The sequence below is a fragment of the Podarcis erhardii genome, assembly GCF_964252035.2.
Source record: "Podarcis erhardii genome assembly, chromosome: 7".
Taxonomy (NCBI): Eukaryota; Metazoa; Chordata; class Lepidosauria; order Squamata; family Lacertidae; genus Podarcis; species Podarcis erhardii.
Window position 1 is genome coordinate 18,569,229 of NC_138511.1, and position 25,395 is coordinate 18,594,623.

Consider the following 25,395-nt stretch of genomic DNA (forward strand, 5'->3'; position numbering starts at 1 on the left):
TTTCCTGCCTTCCTGATCTTCTCCTCCTCCTTCCTCCTCTCCTTTGCAGTCCAAGAATCACTGGTGTCTGAGGAGATCATGCACAACTTGGATACCTGCGAGGTTACGGTGGTTGGTGATGAGCTCAACCAGGAGCAAGAGAGCTTGGAGGTCGACATGGTCCGGCTGCAGCAGAAGGGGATGGAGATGAGCACTTCCAACCTGGGCATGATCATTACCGGTATTGCACTTTCTTCCTCTGTACCTGAATGTGCTTGAAATCCTAATTGCATTAATAAGGCAAAGACTCCAGAGATACCAAGAGATGACTTAAAGTCTTAAATATATTTCAGTTTAAACTCACAGTGATAAACCATTTTCTGAGCCGGCTAGTATTTACAAAACTAAAAGCAAGCCGTTTTAAAATGTTATTTAAGTTTCCCCGGAGGTCCCCTCAAAAATACATTATGAAAACCTGCATTCCTGTACATAAATGTTTAACAATATACATCTGCAAAACACATTCTTATTAAGTGATCCACAAGTTTGCATAAACCTTTGGAACTGGTCTTTGGTTTTCAGGAGAATTTGTAGGCAAAATTAAGCTCCTCCATTCTCTTACAAAGGTGTCTTTGTGCTTTGTTCCTCTTGTGTGAAAGCAAGAATAAGGCATCCATGCTTCCTCTTAAAGGTGGCTTGATCTCTCATCAGAGAAACAGTGGGCTGTATCCAGTGTCAGTCCTGCTTAGAGTGGACCCATTGAAATCAATGTGTTCAACTCACTTGGCTCCATTAATTTCAAGGGGTCTAGACTTAGTTGGAGATAATGCATAGTGTCTCACTTGTTCATCAGCCAAGACAGCTCTTCCTTAATGGCAGCATTCAAGTGCCACAAGAATCGCCACAGAATAAGAGCAGGGGACATTTTTGTTAGGCCAGACATGGAGTTCCTGTCCCCTCTTCCTCTCCACTTAGCTGGGATGTTTAAAGCATTGGTACTGGTTAGATAGGCATATGATTCTGATATGTCAAAGGGCAGTTCTGTGGACCCCTTTCGCACCAGGGATGGAGAAGCCTGTGAACCTCCAGATGTTGTTGGACTCCCAGCTCCCATCAGCCCCTGCCAGCATGGCCAGGAATCAGGGTCCAAGTCCAGTAACATCTAGAGAGCCACAGGTTCCTCAACCCTGCTGCAAACAAGCTAGGAAGCATGCTATTCTCTGTAGTTCCCCTTTTCATTTGATCCGGAACACTGGTTCAACAGCTTTGGAACATGCAACGTCAAACCACAGCTTACTGTCTTGGCTTGTTTTCAACCCATTAACCATAATTTGCTATACTTTCCCAGTTTGGGTTAAACAGGAAACTGTGCTTAGTGGAATACTTCTTCCTTTATTCCATTAATTTATTTAAAATATTTCTTAAACCATAATTTATTAAAGACAATAATGTAAATCTTTCATCTCAATTAACATGCAATATGGAATGTTTAAGGCGCCTTATGTAGCTGAAGGTTTTATATTGGTATTTTTACCTCCCCAGAATATTTTTCATGTTCTTGACAGATTTCTGCTGTAACCAGTATTGGGGGCTATATTTCAGGTGGGGTGGGGGTACTTAGGTAGCAGTTTGGATGTTTTGTATAAAAATGCAACTTTCATATAAATGAGAGACAGCTGCCCCCATCCGAGTGCCCTCACCAACATTTTGTGTTACCTCCAGGGGTTGATACTATGGCCAGCTATGAGGAGGTTTTGCACTTGATTCGCTACCGCAATTGGCACGCAGTGTCTCTGTTTGACCGCAAGTTCAAGCTGGTATGTTCGGAGCTGAATGGGCGCTACGTCAGCAATGAATTTAAAGTGGAGGTACGTCAGCAAATGTTGGCTTCAGGAGGTCTACAGGGACTCCTAGGGGTGTTTTGAGGAACTGGGCCCATTAGCTGAAACACCAGCTAATGCCACACAGAGAGCTAATGTGCATCGCGAGTTGAAATATAAAGCTGCCTCACGCAGAGTCCAACTGCTAGTCCATCTGCAAGGAGAGAGTGCCCCTTAACATGGCATTTTGTCAGCCATGGTTTTTATCCTTTTTTAAAAAAGAAGCTGCTAACTGATTCAGAAACATCTTTTTAGTCAATTGAAACAGCAGTTGTCGCAGCCCTGGTGATGCTCATTTTATGAAGCATCTAGCTGCCGTACAGAAAATTATAGTGGATCCTTTCTGTAGGCTTACAGCTGAACATGAACAGTGCCTTGCTGATGGGTCTCGTCAAAGGCCCACCCGCTCTACTATCCTGGTCCCACGGTGGCCTACCACAGGCCTATAATGGCAGTGCTCTCCCCACTTGCGATTTCCTAAAACTGGCCTTAAGGGGCATCCTCCTTCCAATAATGGGTCATAGTCATTGTGGCTCATAGTCATTGAAATCCTTCCTTGTGAGTTTGTCAGATCCACAAAGGCCTTCCTTTGGTCCTGAATTTTCCACCATTCTGCTTCATTGGGTGACCCTACTGGGTCCTACTAATATGAGTCGGGTACATGTAGAAAATTGGATGCGGAAATGAGGGGGCTAGTTCTCACTCAGCTAATCACAAATTTAATTTTCCCTTTTCTCTTCCCACTTGCCTGTCTTTTGTTTCACCAGGTGAACGTGATCCACACCGCCAACCCCGTGGACCATGCCAGCCACATTGCAGCGCAGCCTCAGTTTGTCCAGCCCGTCCACCATTCCTTTGTCGACCTCTCTGGCCACAACCTGGCTAGCCCTCACCCAGGATTTTCAGGTAAGGGCTCGTCCTGCCTTGGATGAACCTCCTTTGACGACTGCTCTGCCCCCTCCAACCCACTCCGATAAAATCCTCTTCAGAGAGGCTCTTTTGCCAATAAGGAGAGGCAGATCTCTGGCTCTCTTCCCAGAGGTGGCTGATATATCAGTCTAATTGCATCCGAGCAGCACTTAATGTCTTGGGGGATATGAAATTCAAGTCTCCCTATGAGGCACAGATAGCCTGCTAGAGTTCTTTAAAAGTAGCCTTCGTTTATTTTAAAAAAGAAAAAAGGAATTACAGCCTGTTTCTCCTTGAGCTCTCGGGAAAGAGGGAGCTCTTCCTTTCCTTTTTTAAATGATTGCCAAGCCTGATGTTGGGATTTCACTGAAAGGTTACACTGTGTGGAGTTACTTATGGGCATTCCTTGGCCCCAACACACTTAGCACAGCCTTCATCAGCCCCAGGGGTGGGGGAAGCTGATGGGAATTGTAGTCCAAAAGATCCAGAGGGCATCAGATTAGCAGAACTAAGCTTTCTCTGCCATCTGTGAACAAGAGCACAATTTGTTTGGCAGTTTCAATAATGGAGAATCAGGAAGAGGCTGGCAGAATAATTCACAAACCAGTGAAGGGAGCCCGGGATGGGCATTCATAACCAGAGACTGTGGGTTCCAGACACCTTTTGACGTCTGCCCATTAGCACCCTTGTCATGAGGCTGGGCCTCAATGAGAACCATTAGCCTTGGAAGTTGGAGTGAAGCAGTTAGGAGCAGCTTATGCTTCAGAAATGTAGATGAGCTGACTGTACAGTTGCTTGGGAACTAGTATACCTTTTTGTAACTACATGGGATAAACATGCAAACTGAGCAAGCAGCATTTTGGGGGTGGGGGGTTTCCTGTATCATGCACATACTGTGATTCTCTAGTGCTTCCTTCTCCAAAAAATCCTGAGTAGTCCTAGAAAAATTCCCCTGATCTCCTCACCACTCTGGGTAAGGAAGTACATGGCATGTGCTGCCTGCTTCTTCCTCTTCTGTTACTATCTAACTGCAATCTGCCTCCATCTTCCTACCCTCTCCTAGTGGTCCCAAGCACTGCCACTGTTGTGATTGTGGTCTGCGTCAGCTTCCTAGTATTCATGATCATCCTGGGCGTGTTCCGGATCAGAGCTGCCCACCAGCGGACAATGCGGGACCAGGATTCTGGGAAGGAGAACGAGATGGACTGGGACGACTCAGCCTTGACCATTACTGTCAACCCCATGGAGGTAAGGCTTGTGCGGTGTTGTGGGTTTCTCTGTGTGGGTTCCCTCCCCTCCTCTTCCCCCTCCTTTCGCTCTTGCACTTTATCCAAGGGGGCAGGGTACAGATTCCTCTGGGGCTTCGTTCTTCAATAGGTGGTCCAAAGTTTGCATCATGCCTGCTGAGCTTCTACAGCCAGCCCTCCAAGGGAGCCCACCCTTATCTCACCATCATTGGCATTCCTCTGCCACCAGCGCTGCAGCATCTTCCTCTGGCTTTTCTTTAAAGGCCCTGTATGTGAGAGGCGGGCCTGATGCTAAAGTTTATGAAGCATTTCACCCTTCAGTAATTGATTTGAAAAAGGGTGGTGGTGGTAGGGACATCATTCGGACCTCCAGGCCTCTCTGGCTGGTCCTCAGCACTCTTCCCAAGCCACACCCCTCACTGGCTCTCCCTGAGTGCCTTTATCCCTGAATGGGATGCAATCTAAAGGGAGCCAGCTCTTGGAAGTTGTACAGGCAAACACACCAGCAGTTGACGTCTCTCAAACACAAGACATCCATTAAACTGCTGTATCCTGAGCCAACTGAATTTTCCAAAAGTGCCCCTCAGCTCGTTCTCTCCCTGAACATTCCTGGCTTCTGGCCAGCATGAAACATCTACTTGGGCTGACCAGACTCTGGAACTCAACTGCTCTCTCCTTCCCCTGGACAAGAGATTGCCTGTTGCTGAACTCTGTAGGAGAGGTGCATCACCCTGCCTGCATTTGGAGCTGCATTGGTCTTCGGCTTGAGTCATGGGCTTGTATTTTCTGCCTGTATGGGGAAGAGCAAGCCAGAGGAGACTGGTAGAAGAAAGGACTTGGGTAGAAAGCCTCAGAAGTGAAAAAACAACATCACCACAATGGGTCATTGCTTGTGGGCTTCCCATTTGTGAGAACAGCATGGCCCTTCTTACCCATTTATAAAGTGTTTACCACTCTTTCAGTAAAAAAAAAAATATCAAAGTGGATTGCAACAAAAATGCGTGAAAGCAAAAGTTTAAAACAGGCATCAATTAACTATTGTGGAAATATGGATTCTTCATTGCCTGCCTAAGCCTTGCAGAATAGAAAAGTTTTCAGTAGGCATTTAAAAGTTGCAATAGAAGGTGCCTTGCATTATTATGTCATATTCGACTAAACATCTACTCCGAATATACCCCTTGAATCTAATTGAACTAAGTACAGTGGTACCTCTGGATACGAACGGGATCTGTTCCAGAGCCCCATTTGCATCCAGAAGCGAACGCAACCCGCGTCTGTGTGCGCGCGGGTTGCGATTCACTGCGCATGCGCGTGACGTCATTTTGACCGTTTGCACGTGTGCGAGCAGCAAAACCCGGAAGTAACGCATTTCGTTACTTCCGGGTTGCCGCGGAGCGCAACCCGAAAGCGCTCAACCTGAAGCACATTCAGCCCGAGGTATGACTAGTTGTTTTTTTATTATTACTGTACTTATTTATCTCCTGCCTTTCCTCCCTGACTGGGACTAAAGGCAGCATTCACAAACTGAAACAACTCAGATAAAATTCAAAAAGCTAGAATCATATAAAAGGCAGTAAGTTGAAAAGTAATCATTCTCTAATAGAATTCAAATCGTATAAAAGGTAAATGTGTTAAAATACAGATAGCAAACAAGCAGAGCGCTGTTCCTTAAAAAACAACCCCTGCCCAGTGGCCTCTCTTAATTTCAGCGGGGGCTGCTCCAAGTAGAACTAGCATTGGCTGCAATTCCATTCATCCTTTTTGGGGTCTTTGTTTTCCTTGCACAGACATACGAGGACCAGCACAGCAGCGAGGAGGAGGAGGAAGAGGAGGAGGAGGAGAGTGAGGATGGGGAGGAGGAGGACGACATCACCAGCGCTGAGTCCGAGAGCAGTGACGAAGAGGAGGGGGAGCGGGAAGAGGACCAGCAGAACGTGAACAGGCAGCAGCAGCTAGAATGGGATGACTCCACGCTCACCTATTGATCCCAGCTCCCTCCGCTGTTGTATGTCTTTCTCTGTCTGTCTCTCTGTCTCTCTCCTTTGTTCTTCTGCCCTAGAAGACTCTGCGGCAAAACCACTCCATCGCTCCTGAGAATCCATGGCGTGAACAGAGTCGCTTAGGCCCCCAGAGCTGACCAACATCCCCCCCTCCCTAGACCCCCTGTCCTGGTGTCCTGTCTCTTCTTTCCTGGCTAATCTCGCCAATCAAAATCTCGCACCTCTAGAAATTTATTTAGTACCTATTTCTCCCTCGCCTCACAATGACTGGATTATTTTTATTTCTACTCTGCAAGGAACTGCCTTGTGCTATCTGTCTCTCTCACTCACACACTCCTTGTGTCATCTCATTTAAGGGACGTGACCAGCCCTCTAGTCATTGCACACGCTAGACCATGATTTTGAGGTTTTTTTTAATCTTATTTTTGGTCCGGCACTAGGTTTCTGGCATCGTTTCTCATGCTTTCTTGTTGGGGTGGTTGAGTGTAAAATAATAATAATAATAATGCCAGGATCCTTCTCTCACAAAAAGATTAACTTTTTTAAAACTTTTGGGTCGGATTTATTATTATTTTTATTATTATTATTTTGTGGCTTGTTACATCCCTGTGATTCTTCTTCTTCTTCTTCTTTTTAAATGCATTTCTTTTCCTCCTCCTGAACTCTAGTGCATGTGTAAAGTGGCAGAATGAGGTTAACTATGTTAGAAGATTTAACAGACTTTTTAATATTTTGTAAATAATCTTGGAATTATGTAATTATGTCATTTGTGGTAGTGAAAACGGGGAAAGGGGGGAGGGGGGGACACAAGCCATGCTAGGGTTTTAAAATCAAAAATCATGCTGCATGATGTAATAATAAGGTTTTGGGTTTTCCTCCCCCCAAAAAATTCCTGCAGCAGCAGCATGGGGCAAGTTTAATTAGCATAGAGGAAAAGCTAACGATGATCCAATGGCATTGGATTAGACTGCCATCTTCTCTCTGGCACAACTCTACTGATGGGTTTCTCCCCTTATAATTTTTTTATATTTTATTGTTGTGGGAGGGGGACCCCCTTTTTTTCTGGGTCCAACTGTCCTGCCTCTTGCATTCTGGGTCCTGGTCTGTTTCAGTTTTAGGGACAGTAAGGTGGGCTGGCCAGATCACACAATTTCTTTTGCACAAAGGGAGACAGCCCAATTGGACCTGGTGCTCTCTCTGGGTTGCACACTACTAGTCACGCAGGTGGCTCGGTTGATTGTAAAAGGACAGTGTCGCAGGAAGGGTGCTTCTGTCTTGGCTGCCTGTCTTAAGTTGTGAACTTGAATATACATTTTGGAGAGGAGGAGGTCAGGTCGACTTTCCTTGCTGGCATCATTCCTGTTTTTTTAAAAAAAACAAACAAACACTCCTGTCCATTCCCTGTAGCTCCTTTGGTACAATTAACGTGGGGATGTTGGGTCTCTTTTTATTAAGCTTCCGTTCTCTTCTTTCGGTTGTTGTTTACACTGAACATATGCGCTACCTTTCTGTCAAAACTAGGGCATAAGCTATTCCCAGTGGTGACCTTGTGAATACTCTTTAATTAAGCAGTTTAGTCCACAAGGTTTGGAGACGGGGCAGGGGGTTGTCGGTGGGAAGACCATGCCCAGTAAAATGTTTTGCCCGAATTTGGAAGGGACCAGAGTGGTTTTCCGAAAAGCAAGTTATGACCCCGATGGCAGTGGTGAGTGCTGGGCTTTTCATTAGGCATGTGGTCCTCCCTCTCCTCTGGTTTAACTTTTTAAAAATTACTATTCCTTGAGAGAGCCTCGAGTTTATTGCTTTTACAGTTGATTTATTCCCCTGAAGGGGTTTTCTGCTGAAGCTTTTCTTTGTTGTGTGGGTTGCCTGCTAAGGTGAGCCAAGTTCTGACCAGCTGCTTTGCATGAGGGGAAAAAATCTGGCTGCATTGCAGTTTTAGGAGTTTGAGCATTGGATTCAGCAGGGCCGGGGGAGAATGTTGGCTGCTGGGATGTCTGTTTGTGGGGAGGCAGAGGGCTTGATCCAGGTGGTTGGAGACAGCAGTGAGGAAATAGAGTGAGACCTCCCCTCATTGGTAGAGTGTCTGCCTTGAATGCAGAAGGGCTGCAGCTTCAATCCCCTGTGGCATCTCCAGGTAGAGCTAGGGATGTCCCTCCTGAAAGTCCTGGGAAGGCACTGCCTGTCAGTACAGATATTACTGAGCTAGATGGCTGGCTTGGGATAAGGCAGCTTCCTGCAAGATGCTTCTGGACCTGGCATTTTTAATCTCTTACTACCTAGCAGCAGGGTTTGTTTTTGCGTAGGGATGGGGACCTTGCAGCACTCCCGATGTTGCTGGGCTCCTGCCCCACAGCCAGCATGACCAGTGGTCAGGGATGATGGGAGCTGTGTCTGCAGGGGCAGAGTCCCCATCCCTAAGTTAGAGGCAAGTCTCTCTGGAGTGCCTTTTACAATAGGGTGGACCTGACAATAGGGAAAGGCTAAGCCCCAAACAACTTGGCTCATTCCTACTCACTTTGGGGGTGTGTGGGGGTTGTTTAATTGCAAAATGTTAAGGGGCAAGGAAATTGGTTTTGACCACTGTTACAAGTGCTAGTTTGAAGTAAAACAAAACAAAACGGGAAAACTTTTAACATATGTCCAAGTTGCCCTGTGCTTTAAATGTCACTGTGTAGAGAAGACTCCTTAACCCTCTTTTTCATGATACCATCACTGTAGCAGCTGTATTTTAGAGACTGTAAACCTGATCATGACTCTCTCTCTCTCTCTCTTTTAAATGCTAATGCTGAAAGGTTGTACACTTTTTCTGATGCAGTATGTAGCCATCATGGATCTAACATTTCAGATGTGTATATTGGTAAATAGGTCAAGTTTGGGGGGGTGGGGAGTCTGAGCTACAATAAATTTCTGGTTCTAAATTTTTCTTTTGTTATTGTCTAACTTTCTGCTTCTTTGTTAGGCCTCTGAGCTGATTTCTTTCTGCCCAGCAACTGAATGCATTTTTTTTTAATCCTATATTATTTAGGAAACAAAATGTGTGAGCGTTTTTCTGACAGAGCACCTTGGTAACATAGATTTGGAAGCAGGATCTGATGATGGTATTCTCTCAAGTTCTTTTGTGCTTGTACAGATAAGGGCCGTAGCTCAGTTGTAGAGCATCTGCCTTGCAAGCAGAAGGCATGGCCAGGTATGGTTGGGAGAGACTCCTGCCTTAAACCTTGGAGAGCAGCTTTCAGACTGTGTTGACAATACTAGATGGCCCCCTGCTCTGGCTCATTATAAAAGCAAGGTAGGTCTTTGAAAAGTTTTGGGCCCAGAAAAGGAAATTTAAGTATATCAAAAGTCTTCAGTTTTGCAAAAAGGCAGTTTGGAACCTGGGTGTTGAGGCATCCTTGCTCATTCTGCCTTTTGCAAAAATCTGTAAGCTGGTCACATGTTGAACATTATTATTAGTGGCCCTTGCAGCGTACCAACAAGACAGTCCAACTGCTAATAAGAAATGACAAGGACACACCTTAACAAAAACAGCTATATTTCAGTCCTCAAACCAAGCACCTGAAATCACATGTAAACCTTTATAAATGCAAATCTTTGGCTTAAGCCCCCACATAGGAACAAAAAACAGTTCAGAATCGGCTTGTACGTAGTACCTCAAGGCTGTTTTCTTTACAGTTATTGGCTAAGTATAAGTGAAACAAAAAAATTACCTAGCACAGTGACTATCCAGTACAAGTGTAAGAGTTTTGATCTTTACTACAACCATGCAAGTAAAGCATTGCAGGAGACACTGTCACCTGTAGCATTTCTTTCTTTCTTTTTTTATAGAGGTGAGGGTTCATGTGTTACACAAAAGAATCCAGAAAAGAAAGGCATCAAATCCTCCTCCTAGAGAGCCCAGCTCTTCCGATTTTGGAGGTTTTCACACTACAAATATCTCTGTTCAACCAGTGAACAAGTAAAGTATATCTAGCACACGCTTTATCAGTATAAAATACACAACACGCAAAACCACACATACCCCTTTCAAAGCCATCCTTTTAAAATGCATGTGCTGGAAGGATGTTGCTAACTGCTTTGCCCAAAGGCCCAGTCCTCACTCTGCTGAGAGGCCAAAGCAATCTTGAAGTTACAGAATGCCTATACAAGGACCTCCTGTAATCCATGAATGGACTCACAAACACACACATAAACAAAGATGTGCAGGAGGAGTAGCTTTCCAGCAAGAAAAGACTCAAGCAGTCGCATAAATAGCCAAGAAGTAGGAAACCTTTTCTTGGAGGGTCCATTTCAAAGGATGGGCAGGTGCTGGGGGCTTCAGCCCCCCCAAAAAAAATATCGAGAGGGGGTGCCACTGCTGGGCCCCATCTCCCCGCGCTACAGCGAGGGTGAACATCACAAGTTGCAGGCCAGTTGTGGAGAGGGGCACAGCTCTCTGCCGCCCCTCTCCCTCACAGGCCAAAGCCAGGCTCCAATGGGAGCCTGTTGAGGGGAGGGGGCTGGTCACATGTATGATGTGATGGCCCCCCCAAAAAAATATTGGGCACAACTCAGTGCTCCTGGCAGGTAGATAAAAGAGGCTTAGAGAACTATTGCCTGTTGTCCTTGGACACATTGTGAGCCAGCCAGTTGACTTTGGTTTTCCAGCTCTCCCGCAAGGCTTCGTTAAACTTGAGCTGGAAGTGTTTCCTCGCCTCTTCATCCGTCTTCCCTAATGCCAGCGAGTCCTAAGGAAGGAGGAAAAAGGAGCTAAATTTATTGTTTTATTTTTAGTTCAGTTTCTTACCCGCCCTTCACCATAAGGTCCTAGCAAACAAAAACACAGTATTAAAAACAATTTAAGACAGGGGTTCTCAAACTGGTCAGTGGACCACAGCATTGTCTATGCTCCATATCCACATTGATTTTTAACTCTGTTTTTATTGCTGCTTTCATTTCATACATATTATAGTTTGTTGTGTTCTATGGAATAGTAAACACAGTACAAAATGTAAGAAATGAAGCTGCAAAAACACGATTGAAAATGGTGCAGCACCTAACAATTGCTATGGCAGGCAAAAATATTCAGTGGTCCGTGGGGGGGGGAATTTGGGGGAAAATGGGGTCAGCCTGCTGTAAAGGTGGGTCCTTGCCTGACCTTGAGACCTGCCTCTCTCTCACCTTGAGATACTGGATGTCTTTGGAGCAGCTTAGCTCCGGCAGCCCCGCTGCTTTCATCAGTGCAAACAGGTGTAGAAAGAGGAGGCCGTGGCATCGGAGGATCATGTAGGCTCTTTCGCAGTACTCTCTGAATCTGGAAGGAAAAAGGTATGAAATGGAAGTGGATGGAAGGGAGGACAATGCCCCCTCCCTAATAAATAAATTGTGCAACTTAATTTCACTAGGATTTGCACTAGATACAATTCAGGAACAATTGTACACACCAACACTCTGCAATATATACATGGGACAACTCATGGGCTTCGTAGACCACTTAGTACAGCCCATTGCCAGAAGCAAACTGTCTACATTTGCTTGTTTGTATAGACAGTGTGTCATTAGTTAGATAATTTGTAATACTTCTTACACCACTGATTTATTAATTGCCTTCTAAGCCATAGTCTCAAGGTGTATTACATGGAAGTTAATTAAAAGCAGTTTAAAACACCAAAAGAACGAATACATTTAAAACAAGACTAAAATCCATTCATCAAGTGTGTGTGTGGGGGGGTGTCTTCAACTGTTTCCGAAAGTGCAGATAGTGGGTTCCTGCCATATCTCGAAATGCCCTGCTCTGAGTTACTGCAAAATGCACTTCAGAAGTCTTTGGAACTTGCAAGAGAAACTCTCCCGCAGACTGCAGCGATCTACTGGGTGTGTAAGGCACAAGGCGGCTTCTCAAGTAACCTGGTTCTGAGCTGTATACAGAATGCGGTATAGGTGTATTTTTGTCTTTTTATTGGTGGTATACAATGTTAGGCCCATTAACTTCAGTAGGTCTGCTCTGAGTAAGACTCTCATTGGGTGCAGCCCATAAATTTTCTCCCGTGTGTATGTGTTAATACACACCCAGATTTTACACACAGACCCTCACTGTGCGTGCGCATATACCTTTTACACAAAACGTCCATTGTATATAGTCCATCTCTCTGACTTTGTTTCTCAGTTACCAGCCGCTCCCAACCCTTGACACAAAGCCCTTGATTCCACCCTAAGCCCCAGGCAAATCGGGGAGGGGAGGGGAGAGCCCGGCCAGAGCAAATCGGGGGTAACTTTCAAAGCAACACAGAGCATCCTTTACCGTTCAAACTTCTCGCTGTTGCTGGTTTTGCCCTGCTGGATCACGTGGACAAAGTCGTAGGTCAAGATGAAAGGGACCCGTTCGCGATTGATCCCGAACTTGGTCTTGAAATTTCCCAGGAAGTGGCCAAAATCAATGTGAAACAGCTGGAAACAAATGGGGGGGGGGAGAGCAGGTTAGGGCTTCTAATTGCAAGCCTGGCAGCATCGTCCCAACAGCCTAGAATTTCCCAACACAGAAGAGAGACCCTACTTGCACCATTCTAAAAAACAATAAATTCTGCACTAAGAAATTACACAATAGGTAGTGCAAACCTTAAGCAGATCTGCCAATTACAGCAACTGGTACTCAGAAGCATTACTGCCTCCGACAGTGGAGGCAGAGAATAGCCCTCATGGCCAGTGGCCATTAGCAGCCCCCTCCACGAATTTGTCCAATCCTCTTTTAAAGCCATCCTTGTTGGATGCAAATTCTATTGGGGGAGGGGATTTTATCTAGCCGCTGTCTCCATGCCATGCATAAATTTGCAAGCTGCTAATGTGTAGCCTCTTCGTTGCCTTTTTCTCTTAAAAAAGTCCCTAATGCTGCAACCTCCTTCTGGGAGAGTTTGAAAGCCACTGCAGAAGCCTTCCTTATCGGTATAAAACTACTCCACAGGGGTGTTGAGAGGATTCAAAAAGAGGTGGGAAGAAATTAACCAGCTGCATCGCCCCTTGAAGGCGTATCAGATTGCTGATACCTGGCCGTTCTCTCGGATCATGATGTTGTCACTGTGGCGGTCTCCAATGCCAAGCACGTAGGTGGCCACGCAGTATCCAGCACAGGAGAGTGTGAATTCCTCAATGGCTCGGTCCAGCGCATCGCTACACAAAAGGCAGGGAACAAAAACCCACTGAAGATAAGCTGGAGCTCATCCTTGCAAGGCAATGTAACCTTGCAGCCGGTGTGGTATGGTGGTTAAAGTGCCGGACTAGGACCTGGGAGACCAGGGTTCAAATCCCTGCTCCATCATGAAGTTCACTGGATGCGTCCCTAATCTACCTCTCAGGGTTGTTTGTGGGTAAAATGGGGAGGTGGTGAAACCATGTATGCTGTTGCCTCGAGTTCCTTGGTGGGAAATAAATCAAATGACTCAAAATAACAATGGAGTGAGCTAGGTCAGAGAACATGGCCAATTTCTCCATGGCTTCACATACACCATATGCATTTAAAGAGCATGACTTCCTCCAAAGAATCCCAGGAACTAGTTTGTCATGGGTACTGGGAATTATAGGGGTAAAAACTACAGTTCCTAGGATTCTTTGGGAGATGGAGCCATGTGCTTTAAATGTATGGTGTGTATGCCCCATACATTTCTGTTACAACCACAAATAGGATGTAGGTGCTTGGGGCGGGGGGTTGCCTTCTCCCATATATACCAGCCTCGGACACAGAGATCAGGTAAAATACCTTCTTAACCCAGCCCCAAACAGCAAACATAATGTGTCAATGCGGGAAAGGATGTTCTCAGTTGCAGCACTCATTACACAACAGCCTCCCCTTCACAGATCTGGCAGGTGCCAACCCTAATAGGTTTAAGCCATCTTTTAAAAGACATTTTTATTTATCCAGGTATTTAGATGATCTGTTGCTGGGGCTGATAGTGTGATGCGCACAACTTCCCACACTCACGAGGTGCTGAGGGTGTTTATTTTTTTCCCTTGGAAAGTAGATAGGACTGGAGGAGGAAGTTGGGTAAGTGACTTTCTTTCCCACTTCCTCTTTCAGCTTTATGTACTTTTCAAAGCTCCCAATGAACTCAAGGCACCAGCTTAAAAATTCTGCATGTGTCCAGTAAGCCTATTAAAGGTTGGTGACCCTTCATCTATTTGGGAAGTCGGGGTTTTTTAATCCTCACTGAACCATTTTGCAATTTGATTTATATTTGTGGGCTTGAATCCACAGCAGCAATAAGCTCCTCGTTCCATTCATGCAAGCATTTATGTCAGCACAACACAACCTCCCTCCCCTCCTCTGGAGAAGATCTGGGGGTGGAGTGGAGTGGAGGGCGGAGAGAGAAGTTCCCATGTGTGAACTCAAATCCTTGCACTAATGGAACAAGAGGCCTTATATACAACCTACTGTTCTTACTTGCTCTAACAATAATTTAAAAATAACAGTAGTCATAGTAAGGAAATAGAATTGTAGAGTTAGAAGGGGGCCATGGATTCCAACCCCCTGCAATAATACAAAAACTTACCCTGGGTTCTTGGACTTCAGCCAGTTCAACAAGGCGTCCTTGTTGAAGGCGGCAGTGGCCGCCATATTGCTCTTGTTGAGCTGAATGTTGGCAATCGTGTCTGAGTCCATGACCACTTCTATCAGCCCTGTCTTGTCTCCCGTGGAAAGGCAGCCATAAGGAGTCATCCTTAAAGAAGGTAAGAGTGAGAGGAAGATGTCAGGACCCTTTTTTAAAAATTCTGGGTGTTTTGCAGGGAAGCCACTGCCAGCCCAAGTGGGCAAGAGGCAGGTACATGGCCAAAACCCCCAAAACCAGACCCAGGCATGGGTCCCAAGTTCTTAAAAGGCCTGGAAGGAAGGAAGGTGTGTTGCCCAAGCCATGGTCACTGTTGGGGGAAGAGAGCAGGGACTCAAGGCTGTCCTGACGCCAGAGAGGTATTTTGAAGACTCTGGAGCAAGCCCTGAGGCAAGGGCTTTTATATACCCTGGTATACCGGGATTGGCTGTTGGGCAGTCAGGTGACAGAATGCTTGGACAGTGTAGAGTTTCTGTGCCTTAAAAGTGCCATTTTATGCTGGGCTACCAGTCTGCTCTGATTGCAGCAGCCGCAGAGGTAGCGCACCATTAGCAGCCTAGTTTGAGACTTCCACTCCATTGCCCTACACACATAAACACACACCCCAACACCCAGGGTTAATTTGCAAATATCAAGAGAGACAGGAGTGAGAGACCCAAACCAGCCTCGATGGCTTGCTCTTTTGTGGACCAGTAGCTAAATGGATCTCTCAGCCCTAATCAACCTCAGAGGGTTGTTGTGAAGGTAAAATTTGTGGGTGGGGGGAGAGAAGAGAAGAGAGAACTATGTATGCAGCCTTAAGGACCTTGGATGAAAGGGGGGGGGGCGTATAAACATCATAATTATTTATTTTGGAACTCACCTGAGATCTAGCCCTTCTTTCTTCCACAGGATATCCATCAGCTGGATCATCTGCAGGGTCAACATATCCTGACGGAGATCTGAAAAATTTAAGAAACATTTCTCTTTTTTTCTCTATTCATCCCATGATTTCTCCCATTTCATCAGTGGTTATGATGATGGGAACATTTGCCTTTGTGTGTTCTTCATTTGGCCACAATGGGGCACTAACAACATGCAGATTTGTGCATTCCCATGTTTTAGGGTGCTCTGATGATTAAAACTGGGAAAGCTGGGGTAGAATTGTGACTAAGGGTTGTAGCCAGCATTAGTCCTACTCAGAGTAGACGCTGTGCAACTGATTGGCACGGCTAACTTAGCAAAACTTAGCCTGATGAGACCTAGGGAGGAGTCTCCTAAGTTGTACATCTTGCCTCTGTCAACACGAACTCACTTAGCAGTAGGAAAACTGATGCCTGTTCATTGGGCATCATAATACGGACCTGCCTTACAAGGTTGTTGTAAAAAGATTACCAGCATAATGCACAATGTTTGTGCTAGGAAACTAGCATGCCGACTTAAGATATGTACCTTCTTTAGGAAAGAGGTTTTTTGTATGTTAGCCGGCATGTTGTTTACTTAATCTACACCCTGCAGTGTCAACAGTGGAAATAAAATTCCAGGGTTACTTTAAAAAATCCACATTAAAAGCAAATAGCCAAATCAAGAGGTAAATATATAATACCCTGCAAACTGTCACAAATGTGGATGTAGATAGATATCTGCATGCCCCAGAACAGCATCTATGCAACCACACCTCTTAATTACCTTGTCAAAACTCATTAGTTTTAATCAATAAAAAGCCAGAGCAGGAACTCATACAGAGACACAGCAGGCAGCCTCTTTCCTGAAAGGTGGTCCTAGGAGCCTTAAGTCCAGGAATAGGCAACCTGCAGCCTTCCAGATGTTGCTGGACAACAAACTCATTCCTACTTTATTGTAACAAAGCCAGAGTAAACGTAGTTGAAATAATCACATACTCTTCTAATTTCCCACATCCTCTGCTCTTTCCCAGTGTCTATTTTAAACTGTAAGCTGCTTGGGGCAAGGACCTGCCATATCGCTGTTTGTAAAAACACTACACACAGACTGCATCAAACAGAGAAGTGATAGCCAGCTGCATAGTTTAACTACATGCTCCTTAGTTAACACGACCACTGTTACTGGGAGAGGCATCTCCCTGGGACAAAGAGGCTCCTCCTATATACCCAAGCCAGCAAGAAGCTGTGGTGTGGCTTCCTTACCATCTCCATTTTTGAAGATGATCCCCACGTTGCTGGTGCCGCCTATCTCTTCATTGTTAAACACGATCCAGAGAGGCTTCATCTTCGAGTCCATGAAAGTGCAAAGCTCCACACTAGAAAAAATTGCACACACACACACATATATATGAAAACCAGCTGAAAACCTCCACCTACTTGCAGAAGCGTGGAGGTAAGAAGGGGTGGAAATAATAAAACTTTTAAATGGTGCAAGATAGACTCTTTCCACATAGCCATGCTGTGTTGTCAAGCTGCTCTACTGGATCCCTGGCAGAAAGAGGGAGATCTTTCCCCCAACAGCTGCTGCCAGGTCCTTCAAAATCAGGGTTTCCTAAACTTGGGTCACCAGTTGCTTCTGGACTACAACACCCATCATCCCTAGCTAGCAGGACCAGTGATCAGGGATGATGGGAACTGTAGTCCAAAAACAGCTGGGACCCAAGTTTGGAGAGACCTGCTTTAAAAGGAAAGGCTAGAGATCAAACCCAGGCCCTTCTACATGCAAGGCATGTGCTCTACTAGTGACCTACAGCCCTTCCCTTTAGGCGTTAAGAACAAAAGAAAGCTGATTTATACAGGGTCAAACCATTAGGTCCATCTAGTTCAGTACTGCCTGCAATGACTGGCAGTGACTGTCCAGGGTTTCAGGCAGGGAATCTTTCCCAGCCCTACTTGGAAACACCAATGGGTCATTCTGCTTGCAAAGAAGATGCTCTACTGCTGAGCTCAGAGCCCTCCTGGGTCTACACCATCCTAGGCCCAGATTGTGTAAAATGCTACAGCCAAACAGTTGGTGGGGGCAGATGACTGCCAGCACTTAACTCTGGTGCTTAAAAGCTTGCACTGGCTGCACAACTGCTACCGGCTCAAATTTGAGGTTCTTGTACTAATTTATAAGGCCCTTCACAACTTGGGTCCAAGGGGCTGCTTAAACCCCTTGTATCCCTGCCTGATTACTGAGCCCTTCTGGGAAATCACTGTCAATGGTCCCCTGCAAGGCTCAAGATGCACGGCACATTTCTGTGTGTTTGGTTTTGGGGAAACACTTCTGAGGAGCAACCTCCCAGCAGACATCACACAGACCCCCTCTCCCTGTTGAACTTCCGACTCCTGATAAAGAACCGTATTATTCCAACAGGCCTTGTGAGTTCCCTGATTTGATGTTTTAAAACAGCATCTTGGGTTGCTTAAAAACATGTTTTTCATCTTTGTTGGGTCCTGGGCAGTATAAACTGCTGAAATCGATAAGATGAAATCAGCCCACTCTGAGCGACTGCAAGCTCTGGTGTGATCCAAAGTACCCCCTTGTGTCAGCAACAGAAAATCATTTTCAGCCCAGGGGCCAAGTGGGGCGGAGCCACATGTGGTAAATTTACTCTATCCTCGCTCCAGGCAAGCGAGAGGCATTATCAGCATTCAGCAACACATTCTAGCAGGGAGCTGCTGAGGGGTGTGGCCCGAGAAGGGGTGTGGCCTAGGGAGAGTTCCGAGGGAGCCTGGAGGGCCACATCCAGCCCCGTGCCTGAGCACTGCCAGCCCTGCCTTACCTGACTTTTGCCAGGATGACACTGGGGTTCAAGGGAGACTGAAGGTTGGAGAGAGCTTCCAGGTAGGTCTCTTGCCGCAAACAGGTGTGCATAAACTCCTTAGTTTGAGGCTTGGGGTTCTTTAGGGCACTTAATTTGACGATGCCATTCAAGGCCTTCATCTTGTTGAGAGCTTCGCTCTGCATCGGGAGGCAGAATGAAAAATTACATAATGTAAAACACAACCAGAGCCAAGTCAACTCATTTTGTTCTACAGTGGTGCCCCGCAAGACGAACGCCTCGCAAGACGGAAAACCCGCTAGACGAAAGGGTTTTCCGTTTTGGAGGCGCTTCGCAAGACGAATTTCCCTATGGGCTTGCTTCGCAAGACGACAGCCCATAGGGAAATCTCCGGGACAGTGGGGAAGCGCAGCTCGTCTTCCCCGCTGTCCTCGGACCTCCTCCGAAGCCTGGCGGCGGGGCGGGGACACCTCCTCCCGCCGCCGGGCTTCGGAAGGATGCCCCGATGCCGGGCGGCGAGGCGGGAACGCCTCCCCCCGCCGCCCGGCATCGGAACGATGTCCCGAAGCCGAGCGGCAGGGCGGGAAAGTCTCCCCCCGCCGCCCGGCATCGGAACGATGTCCCGAAGCCGAGCGGCGGGGCGGGAAAGTCTCCCCCCGCCGCCCGGCATCGGAACGATGTCCCAAAGCCGGGCGGCGGGGCGGGAAAGTCTCCCCCCGCCGCCCGGCATCGGAACGATGTCCCAAAGCCGGGCGGCGGGGCGGGAAAGTCTCCCCCCGCCGCCCGGCTTCGGGGCATCGTCCCGATGCCGGGCGGCGGGGCGGGAACGCCTCCCCCCGCCGCCCGGCTTCGGGGCATCGTCCCGATGCCGGGCGGCGGGGCGAGAAAGCCTCCCCCCGCCGCCTGGCATCGGAACGATGTCCCGAAGCTGGGCGGCGGGGCCGCGAAGCCTGGGCGCGCTGGCAACTCTCCGCAAGGAGCGCTCCCGCTCCTTGCGGAGAGGTCCGCGAAGCCTGTCCTGGACCTCTTCTGAAGGCAGGCGGGGGGCAAACCCTGCTTGCCTTCCCAGGGGCTTTTAAATCGCCCGGACAGAAGAGGTCGGGGGAAGGCGGTTTCCATAGGAACGCATTAATTGATTTTCAATGCATTCCTATGGAAAACCGTGCATCGCAAGACGAAAAACTCGCAAGACGAAGAGACTTGCGGAACGAATTAATTTCGTCTTGCGAGGCACCACTGTATTTCGTTCTATTCAAAATGTTTAAGGCGTCCAAATAAGATCCCATTGACAGTCCATTTGGCCTCTGTACATGAAATAAACGTGCTATTTAATCCCCCGGGGCTGTATTCAGACCTTTAGAGACTCTAAACACCTAGAAGATTTTGGTGCCTATATAAACAACCCGTAATATAAAATTTTATTTTTCAAAATGAAACAAAACCTACAATAAGAAGGAAAAATATATTTGATTCCCCCCCCCTCCTACTTCTAATCACAATGGAAAATTTCTGTGGTGCCCCTTTTCCCTTGATGCCCTAAGCCATGGGTAGGCAAACTAAGGCCTGGGGGCCGGATCCAGCCCAATTGCCTTCTCAATCTGGTCCGGGAATCAGCGTGTTTTTACATGAGTAGAATGTGTGCTTTTATTTAAAACGCACCTCTGGGTTATTTGTGGGGCATAGGAATTAGTTCATTTTTATTTTTTTTTCAAAATATACCCCGCCCCCCCAAAAGGTCTGAGGGACAGTGGACTGAAAAAAGTTTGCTGACCCCTATGCCTAAGTACATGCTTATTTTGCTTAATGGTTAATCCAGCCCTGGGGCCTGCCCTGTACCAACCTGCTGGTTTGAAAAAGTGCAAGCATCCCCTTTGGACAAGCCAGCTGCTTACCTGCCTCATCAGAGATTTCATGTGGTGGGTGCTCCCTCGGCAATAAGCTTCCAGGATCAGGCCAAACCTTAAGGCCACAGACGGGACATGCATTTCAGATCTAAGCGGGGATGATGAGAGGAGGAAATTGACATTTTAGGATGATGGTGATCTTTAAAAAAAAAAAAAAAAAAGAAAAATCCTTGACCCAAATGAGTTTCAGGGCAAAGTGTACAACAACAAAATATAATAAAAGCAAAATATCAGAAGACAATTAAAAAAAAACTAAGAAAATGAACACAAAGCAAGCCACAAACAAAGGTAATCCCTTATTAGGTAAAGGTAAAGGGTAAATAGGTCCAGGTAATTAGGTCCAGTCGTGGCCAACTCTGGGGTTGCGGCGCTCATCTCGCTTTACAGCTTCCGGGTCATGTGGCCAGCATGACTAAGCCGCTTCTGGTGAACCAGAACAGCGCATGGAAACGCCGCTTACCTTCCCGCCGGAGTGGTACCTATTTATCTACTTGCACTTTGATGTGCTTTCGAACTGCTAGGTTGGCAGAAGCAGGGACCAAGCAACAGTAGCTCACCCTGCTGCGGGGATTCGAACTGCCGACCTTCCGATCGGCAAGTCCTAGGCTCAGTGATTTAACCCATAGCGCCACCCGCATCCCAATCCCTTATTAACTTGTTGCGAAAAATGATAAGAATGTTGGTGCCAGTGATTATGGGGATGGATACATTCTAAAGTCGGGTGGGAGCCACCACAGAAGAAGTCCCTGCGCATTTGTTCAAGCATATAAACACACCTCAGCAAGTGAGGGCCCACAGAGAAAGGCCTCTGTTGAAAATGCTAGTTAAAAGGCCATCAAATTAATTACTTGATTAATTATAATTTATTGATGGTTTTATCCATCCTTCACCAGAAAGTCCCAAAGTGGGTTACAGCCACATTAAAAACACAATATTAAAATCAGTTGACACAGCTTGGGTCTTTAGCAACAGCAACAACAAAAAGCAGGCGGGGAGGAGATTTTCATTGGGACCACAGCTGGCTGGGGAGGGGGGTGAGGAATAAGGAAATTATTAATCTCTGTATTCCTTCCCTGCCGCAGCCCGTGTCATGCGGTTAGCTTTTAACTGTACACAAAGTACTTCCTTACCTGAGGTGCCAGAATAGGAAGTGCCCTATTTTGCGATTGGATAAGGCCCTGTCCAACAGGAATGTGGTCAATTTGCAGTCTAAATAAGATTCGTACTTCAGCACTTGAACCAGCTGGAGGAGGTACTGGAACAATTCGGCATCTCTGCAGAAGGAGAGGCGGCGGCAGAGGAGTCATTTCCACACCACAAGTGCAGAGGCATCAGTTGACACAGGGCTATTGTAAACCAGCAAACCCACCTCTTCCTTCCCATTGTTCTTATTCCCTTCATCTATTTATTTTTATTTCCCTGTGGGGATTTTTTGGGGGGTAGGTGAGGGAGACAAGACTGCTGGGGCAGAAGGCACGAAGCCCGACAGCAGGAGGAGCCAGAGCCAGTGACAAGAAAGGGTATGGCTGGCTGGTGTGCCTCAGACAGAAGCGTTCCATGCTGCAACATTCAGTTACAGTTCTCACAGGTTTCAACTTTTATTCCAGCAGCTTTGTGGGCACAGCAGAGAGTTATGCAGACAGTTCCATAACCACTCATGACTCCACCCTGGGGTAGGCGTGGGTTAGCTTTCTGCCCTCTTGTTTGCTTGGCCCAACCCCTTTGCTGGTTCCCATTGGGACTGGTAGGGCAGAAAAAAGAGGTAAAGCAAGAATGAGGGCCAGCAGGAATCCACTCATTCTAGTTTTATCCCATGCACCTCCCTGCTGAGTTCTACAAGGGCAACACTGAGATTGAGGAGGAGCAGGGAGATGAACTGGTTGTAAGCAAGAAGGCAAACAGGTGGGGGGCTGGCTGATGATACTGAGACTGATGGGGCAGCACCCCATTTGCCTTAACAGACCAGCCTCTGATGTTTTCGCTCTCGCTCTCTCTCACACACACACCCCCGACACCAGGCAACAAGTTATTGCAAAACAAAGATGCAGAAGATAACAAATTGGTTTTACTAATATTACTCCTCATGCTTTTATCCTATCCTTCCACCAAGGAGTTCAAGGGGTGCACAATGTTTCCTTGCCTGCCACCATCAATTTTTTGTGGGTGTGGTTCAGAGACTTTCACTGTACTGCTTTTGACACCTGCTAAAAGCTTCCTTGTTTAGGCAAGCCTACCTAGCCCTGTTAAGTTCATTACCGCATTTTTCACTCTATAAGACGCACTTTTTCCCCTTCAAAAATTAAGGGGAAATTTGTGTGCGTCTTATGGAGTGAATGCAGGATCCTTGGCTTCAGCGATAGCAACACAAAGCCTCCAAAATGCAGAGGGAGAGCTCCCCCCGTGCTCCAGAGGCTTCGTGTTGCGTTCAGTGAAGCTGCCTGAAGCCCCCAGAGCGCAGCGGGAACTCCCGCTGCCCTCCGGAGGCTTCAGGCAGCTATCCGCAAGCCTTCGGAGCACAGCAGGAGTTCCCGCTGCGCTCCGAAGGCTTGCGGATGGCCGCCTGGAGAGCGAGAGGGGTCGGTGCACACCGATCCCTCTTGCTCTCCCGGCTTCGCTTCGCTGGAGAGGCGCTGCACAGTTTTCCCTCTCTACGCAGCGCCCCTTCAGCGAAGCGGGAGGAGAAATGGAAGGGGCTCCGTTTCTCCTGCCGCTTCGCTGAAGGGGCACTGAGCAGAGAGGGGGAGAATTTTTTTTTTCTGCTCTCCCCCTCGTATGGTCCGGTGCGTCCGATAGAGCGAAAAATACGGTATGTGCTTTTGTTTATAAATACCGTGGGAAGGGTGGAATTGCTGAATATTGATTACATACTGCATAAAGGAATATTGAATAAATGAATATTGCTTACATACTGTATAAATAAATATTGAATAAATGAATATTGATTACACACTGCATAAATAAATGGAAACAATAAAATGGTGTTTTTTTCAGGGGGGAAATAGAAAAAATTAAATTCAATTGATTTTATCTATATTTTGGTCATTTTATTGCATCCACTGTTTTTTAACGTCTGTTGGTCTTTCTGCTATTTTTTTAAAATGAGCATTTTGTACCATTTTATGCAAAATAGGGTCTGTGGCTGCTGCTTGTGTTGCTCACCTGGTCCCACTTGCCAAACATCTATTGGCAGCTACGCAAACTGCAGCATGACGACACCTTAAGTTTTTATGTATATAAGAAGAAAGCCAGTACTAATGGGCCTAACTTAGTCATCCCGGTAAATTTTCAGCAGGTCTACTGCATTAGGCAAACTCTCCCCTCAACCGTCATCTAGGGGAAGCCATTTCAGAAATGGGAGAGGTGGAAAGCAGAACTCACTCCATTGGCTCTGCTGTGGCAGGCCAGCCACTTAAAGCATCCTCTGTCATCTCAGGGCAGCCATTCCACCAAGCTGTCTCAGTGGGAGAGATAGGAAACAGAAGGCTCATTTCATCTGCTTTGCTGGAGGCCTAGCTCCATCAGGCACCTCCCGTGCCCCCTGAACTGTGCCAACTGCTTAGAAACTGCTGCCTAAGTTTTGATTTTGATTTCTCACCCCTCTCTCTTTTGCCTTTTTCCAGATTGTAAGCCTGAGGGTAGTGACTGTCTTGTTTTGATTGTACGTAAGCCACTGTAGGAGCATTTTTGGCTGAGGAGCAGGGTACAAATGCTGTCAATCAATCAATCAATCAATCAATCAATCAATAAATAAATAAATAAATAAATAAATAAATAAATGTGGGTATTGGCTACATGCCACCTTTCGTGTTATCAAACGGCATATAAACCTAGCCAAATGGGTAACATCAGGCAAACTTTTGTTTTACTCACGTCAACTTTTTCAGCGAGTTGACTGTGAAGGAACCTACGTAGCGATCAGGGAAGTTGAAATCCAACAGCTCTAAGGCATTGAGAACGGGCAGCTCCGGCCAAGACTGTAACAAGTGGATCATCTGCAAAGTGGACAATTTTTTTAAAAAAGACAGACGGAAAACAATAAAATACTTGTGGTGGGAGGGAAAGAAGAAAGATTGACAAACTGGAACACATCCAGAGGTTGTTGGAGGGTCCATAACCTATTTCTGCCCGAGGGCCGCATTCTATTTTGGGCAAACTCTCGGGGGCCACATACCAGCAGTGGGCGGAGCCAGGGGAAATGGGTGGAGCAAAAATCGAAACTTTTGCCTTTGTATGTTAGATTGCCACACCAGCTCACAAACCCCTCTTTCCTCTCTCTAGACAAGCAAGAGGCATTGCTAGACACATTCCAGTCAGGCACAAAAAAAGTCCTGTGAGGACCAAGTCCTACAAACAACGGTTGAAAGAGATGAGAATGGAGCAAGGCCTTCTGGATGGCTGAAAAGGCTTAAGATGAAGTATCCTTCTAGCTACTGCAGTAGAGCATACCAGCTCAAGCACTCTGCTGGCTACCTTTGTGCAGAAGGGATCACCTTTGTCCCTTTCTCAGAGCTTGAAGGAGGTTGTGGGGAGAGGAAGTTGGTGTCAAAACTCCACTGCCACAAACAGGAAGGTGGGGGATGCAGTGAGGGGGGGGGAGGCAGCTGATCAAAGAGGGTGGAGGGAGTAACAGAGTTGCCACCCACCCTTGTGCGAAGGATGGATTCTTTTTAACATGTTGGCTTTGAAGAAAAATAACTGTTTTTCCTAGCATGGTTTCACATATTCTGCCATTATGTACAATTCTGCAATTTGGAAACATATACACATGCATAGATAGATAGATAGACAGACAGATAAAGGTTCTAGAACCCATGTTTGGCTTGAACATCTGCCTGCAACACCTGAACATTCACTCTCTTCCAACTGCTGCCCTGGCTCCCAAGCAAGAACTTCTCACCTGAGCAACATCTTCGTGCTTGTTCCATTTGGTTACAACCAGCAGCTTCGCCAGGGCACCTGGGTACTGGTCCCGCACCTGATGCCTCATCTTCCACACAAGGTCTTTCTCGTGCTCATAGAGTTCGGTGTGAGATCGGCGCTCCAGAATCTCTTTCAGCTGTTGTTTCTGAACCATGGGGATTGATAGAATATTGACTTAGCACATTTATACCCTACTTTTCCCTCAGGGAGCTCCTCCTCCTTCCTTGTCTTACCCTCGCGGCAACCCCGTGAGGCAGGTTAGGCTGAGAGT

General features: G+C 46.7%; 2 protein-coding genes across 7 annotated transcripts in view; one reads left to right on the forward strand and one right to left on the reverse strand.

Moving 5' to 3' along the window:
• Positions 1-6,807, forward strand: part of CLSTN1 (calsyntenin 1) — a 58,447-nt gene extending 51,640 nt beyond the window's left edge. For all 3 annotated transcript variants that reach the window (XM_081870883.1, XM_081870885.1, XM_081870884.1), the window contains 5 exons: positions 50-220; positions 1,702-1,847; positions 2,627-2,765; positions 3,832-4,016; positions 5,803-6,807. In XM_081870883.1, coding sequence (XP_081727009.1) covers positions 50-220; positions 1,702-1,847; positions 2,627-2,765; positions 3,832-4,016; positions 5,803-6,000 — 839 coding nt within the window. In that variant the 3' untranslated portion in view covers positions 6,001-6,807. The remainder of the gene's footprint in view (positions 1-49; positions 221-1,701; positions 1,848-2,626; positions 2,766-3,831; positions 4,017-5,802) is intronic.
• Positions 6,808-10,467: 3,660 nt separating this feature from the next.
• PIK3CD (phosphatidylinositol-4,5-bisphosphate 3-kinase catalytic subunit delta) overlaps positions 10,468-25,395 on the reverse strand; it is a 53,202-nt gene continuing 38,274 nt past the window's right edge. For 3 of the 4 annotated variants that reach the window (XM_081870851.1, XM_081870853.1, XM_081870852.1), the window contains 12 exons: positions 25,102-25,269; positions 24,075-24,196; positions 21,335-21,478; positions 20,193-20,292; positions 18,301-18,479; positions 16,736-16,848; positions 15,454-15,532; positions 14,535-14,702; positions 13,035-13,158; positions 12,296-12,441; positions 11,176-11,308; positions 10,468-10,742 (listed from right to left, as the gene is read on the reverse strand). In XM_081870851.1, coding sequence (XP_081726977.1) covers positions 10,605-10,742; positions 11,176-11,308; positions 12,296-12,441; positions 13,035-13,158; positions 14,535-14,702; positions 15,454-15,532; positions 16,736-16,848; positions 18,301-18,479; positions 20,193-20,292; positions 21,335-21,478; positions 24,075-24,196; positions 25,102-25,269 — 1,614 coding nt within the window. In that variant the 3' untranslated portion in view covers positions 10,468-10,604. The remainder of the gene's footprint in view (positions 10,743-11,175; positions 11,309-12,295; positions 12,442-13,034; positions 13,159-14,534; positions 14,703-15,453; positions 15,533-16,735; positions 16,849-18,300; positions 18,480-20,192; positions 20,293-21,334; positions 21,479-24,074; positions 24,197-25,101; positions 25,270-25,395) is intronic. The other variant, XM_081870850.1, reaches the window with a different exon arrangement.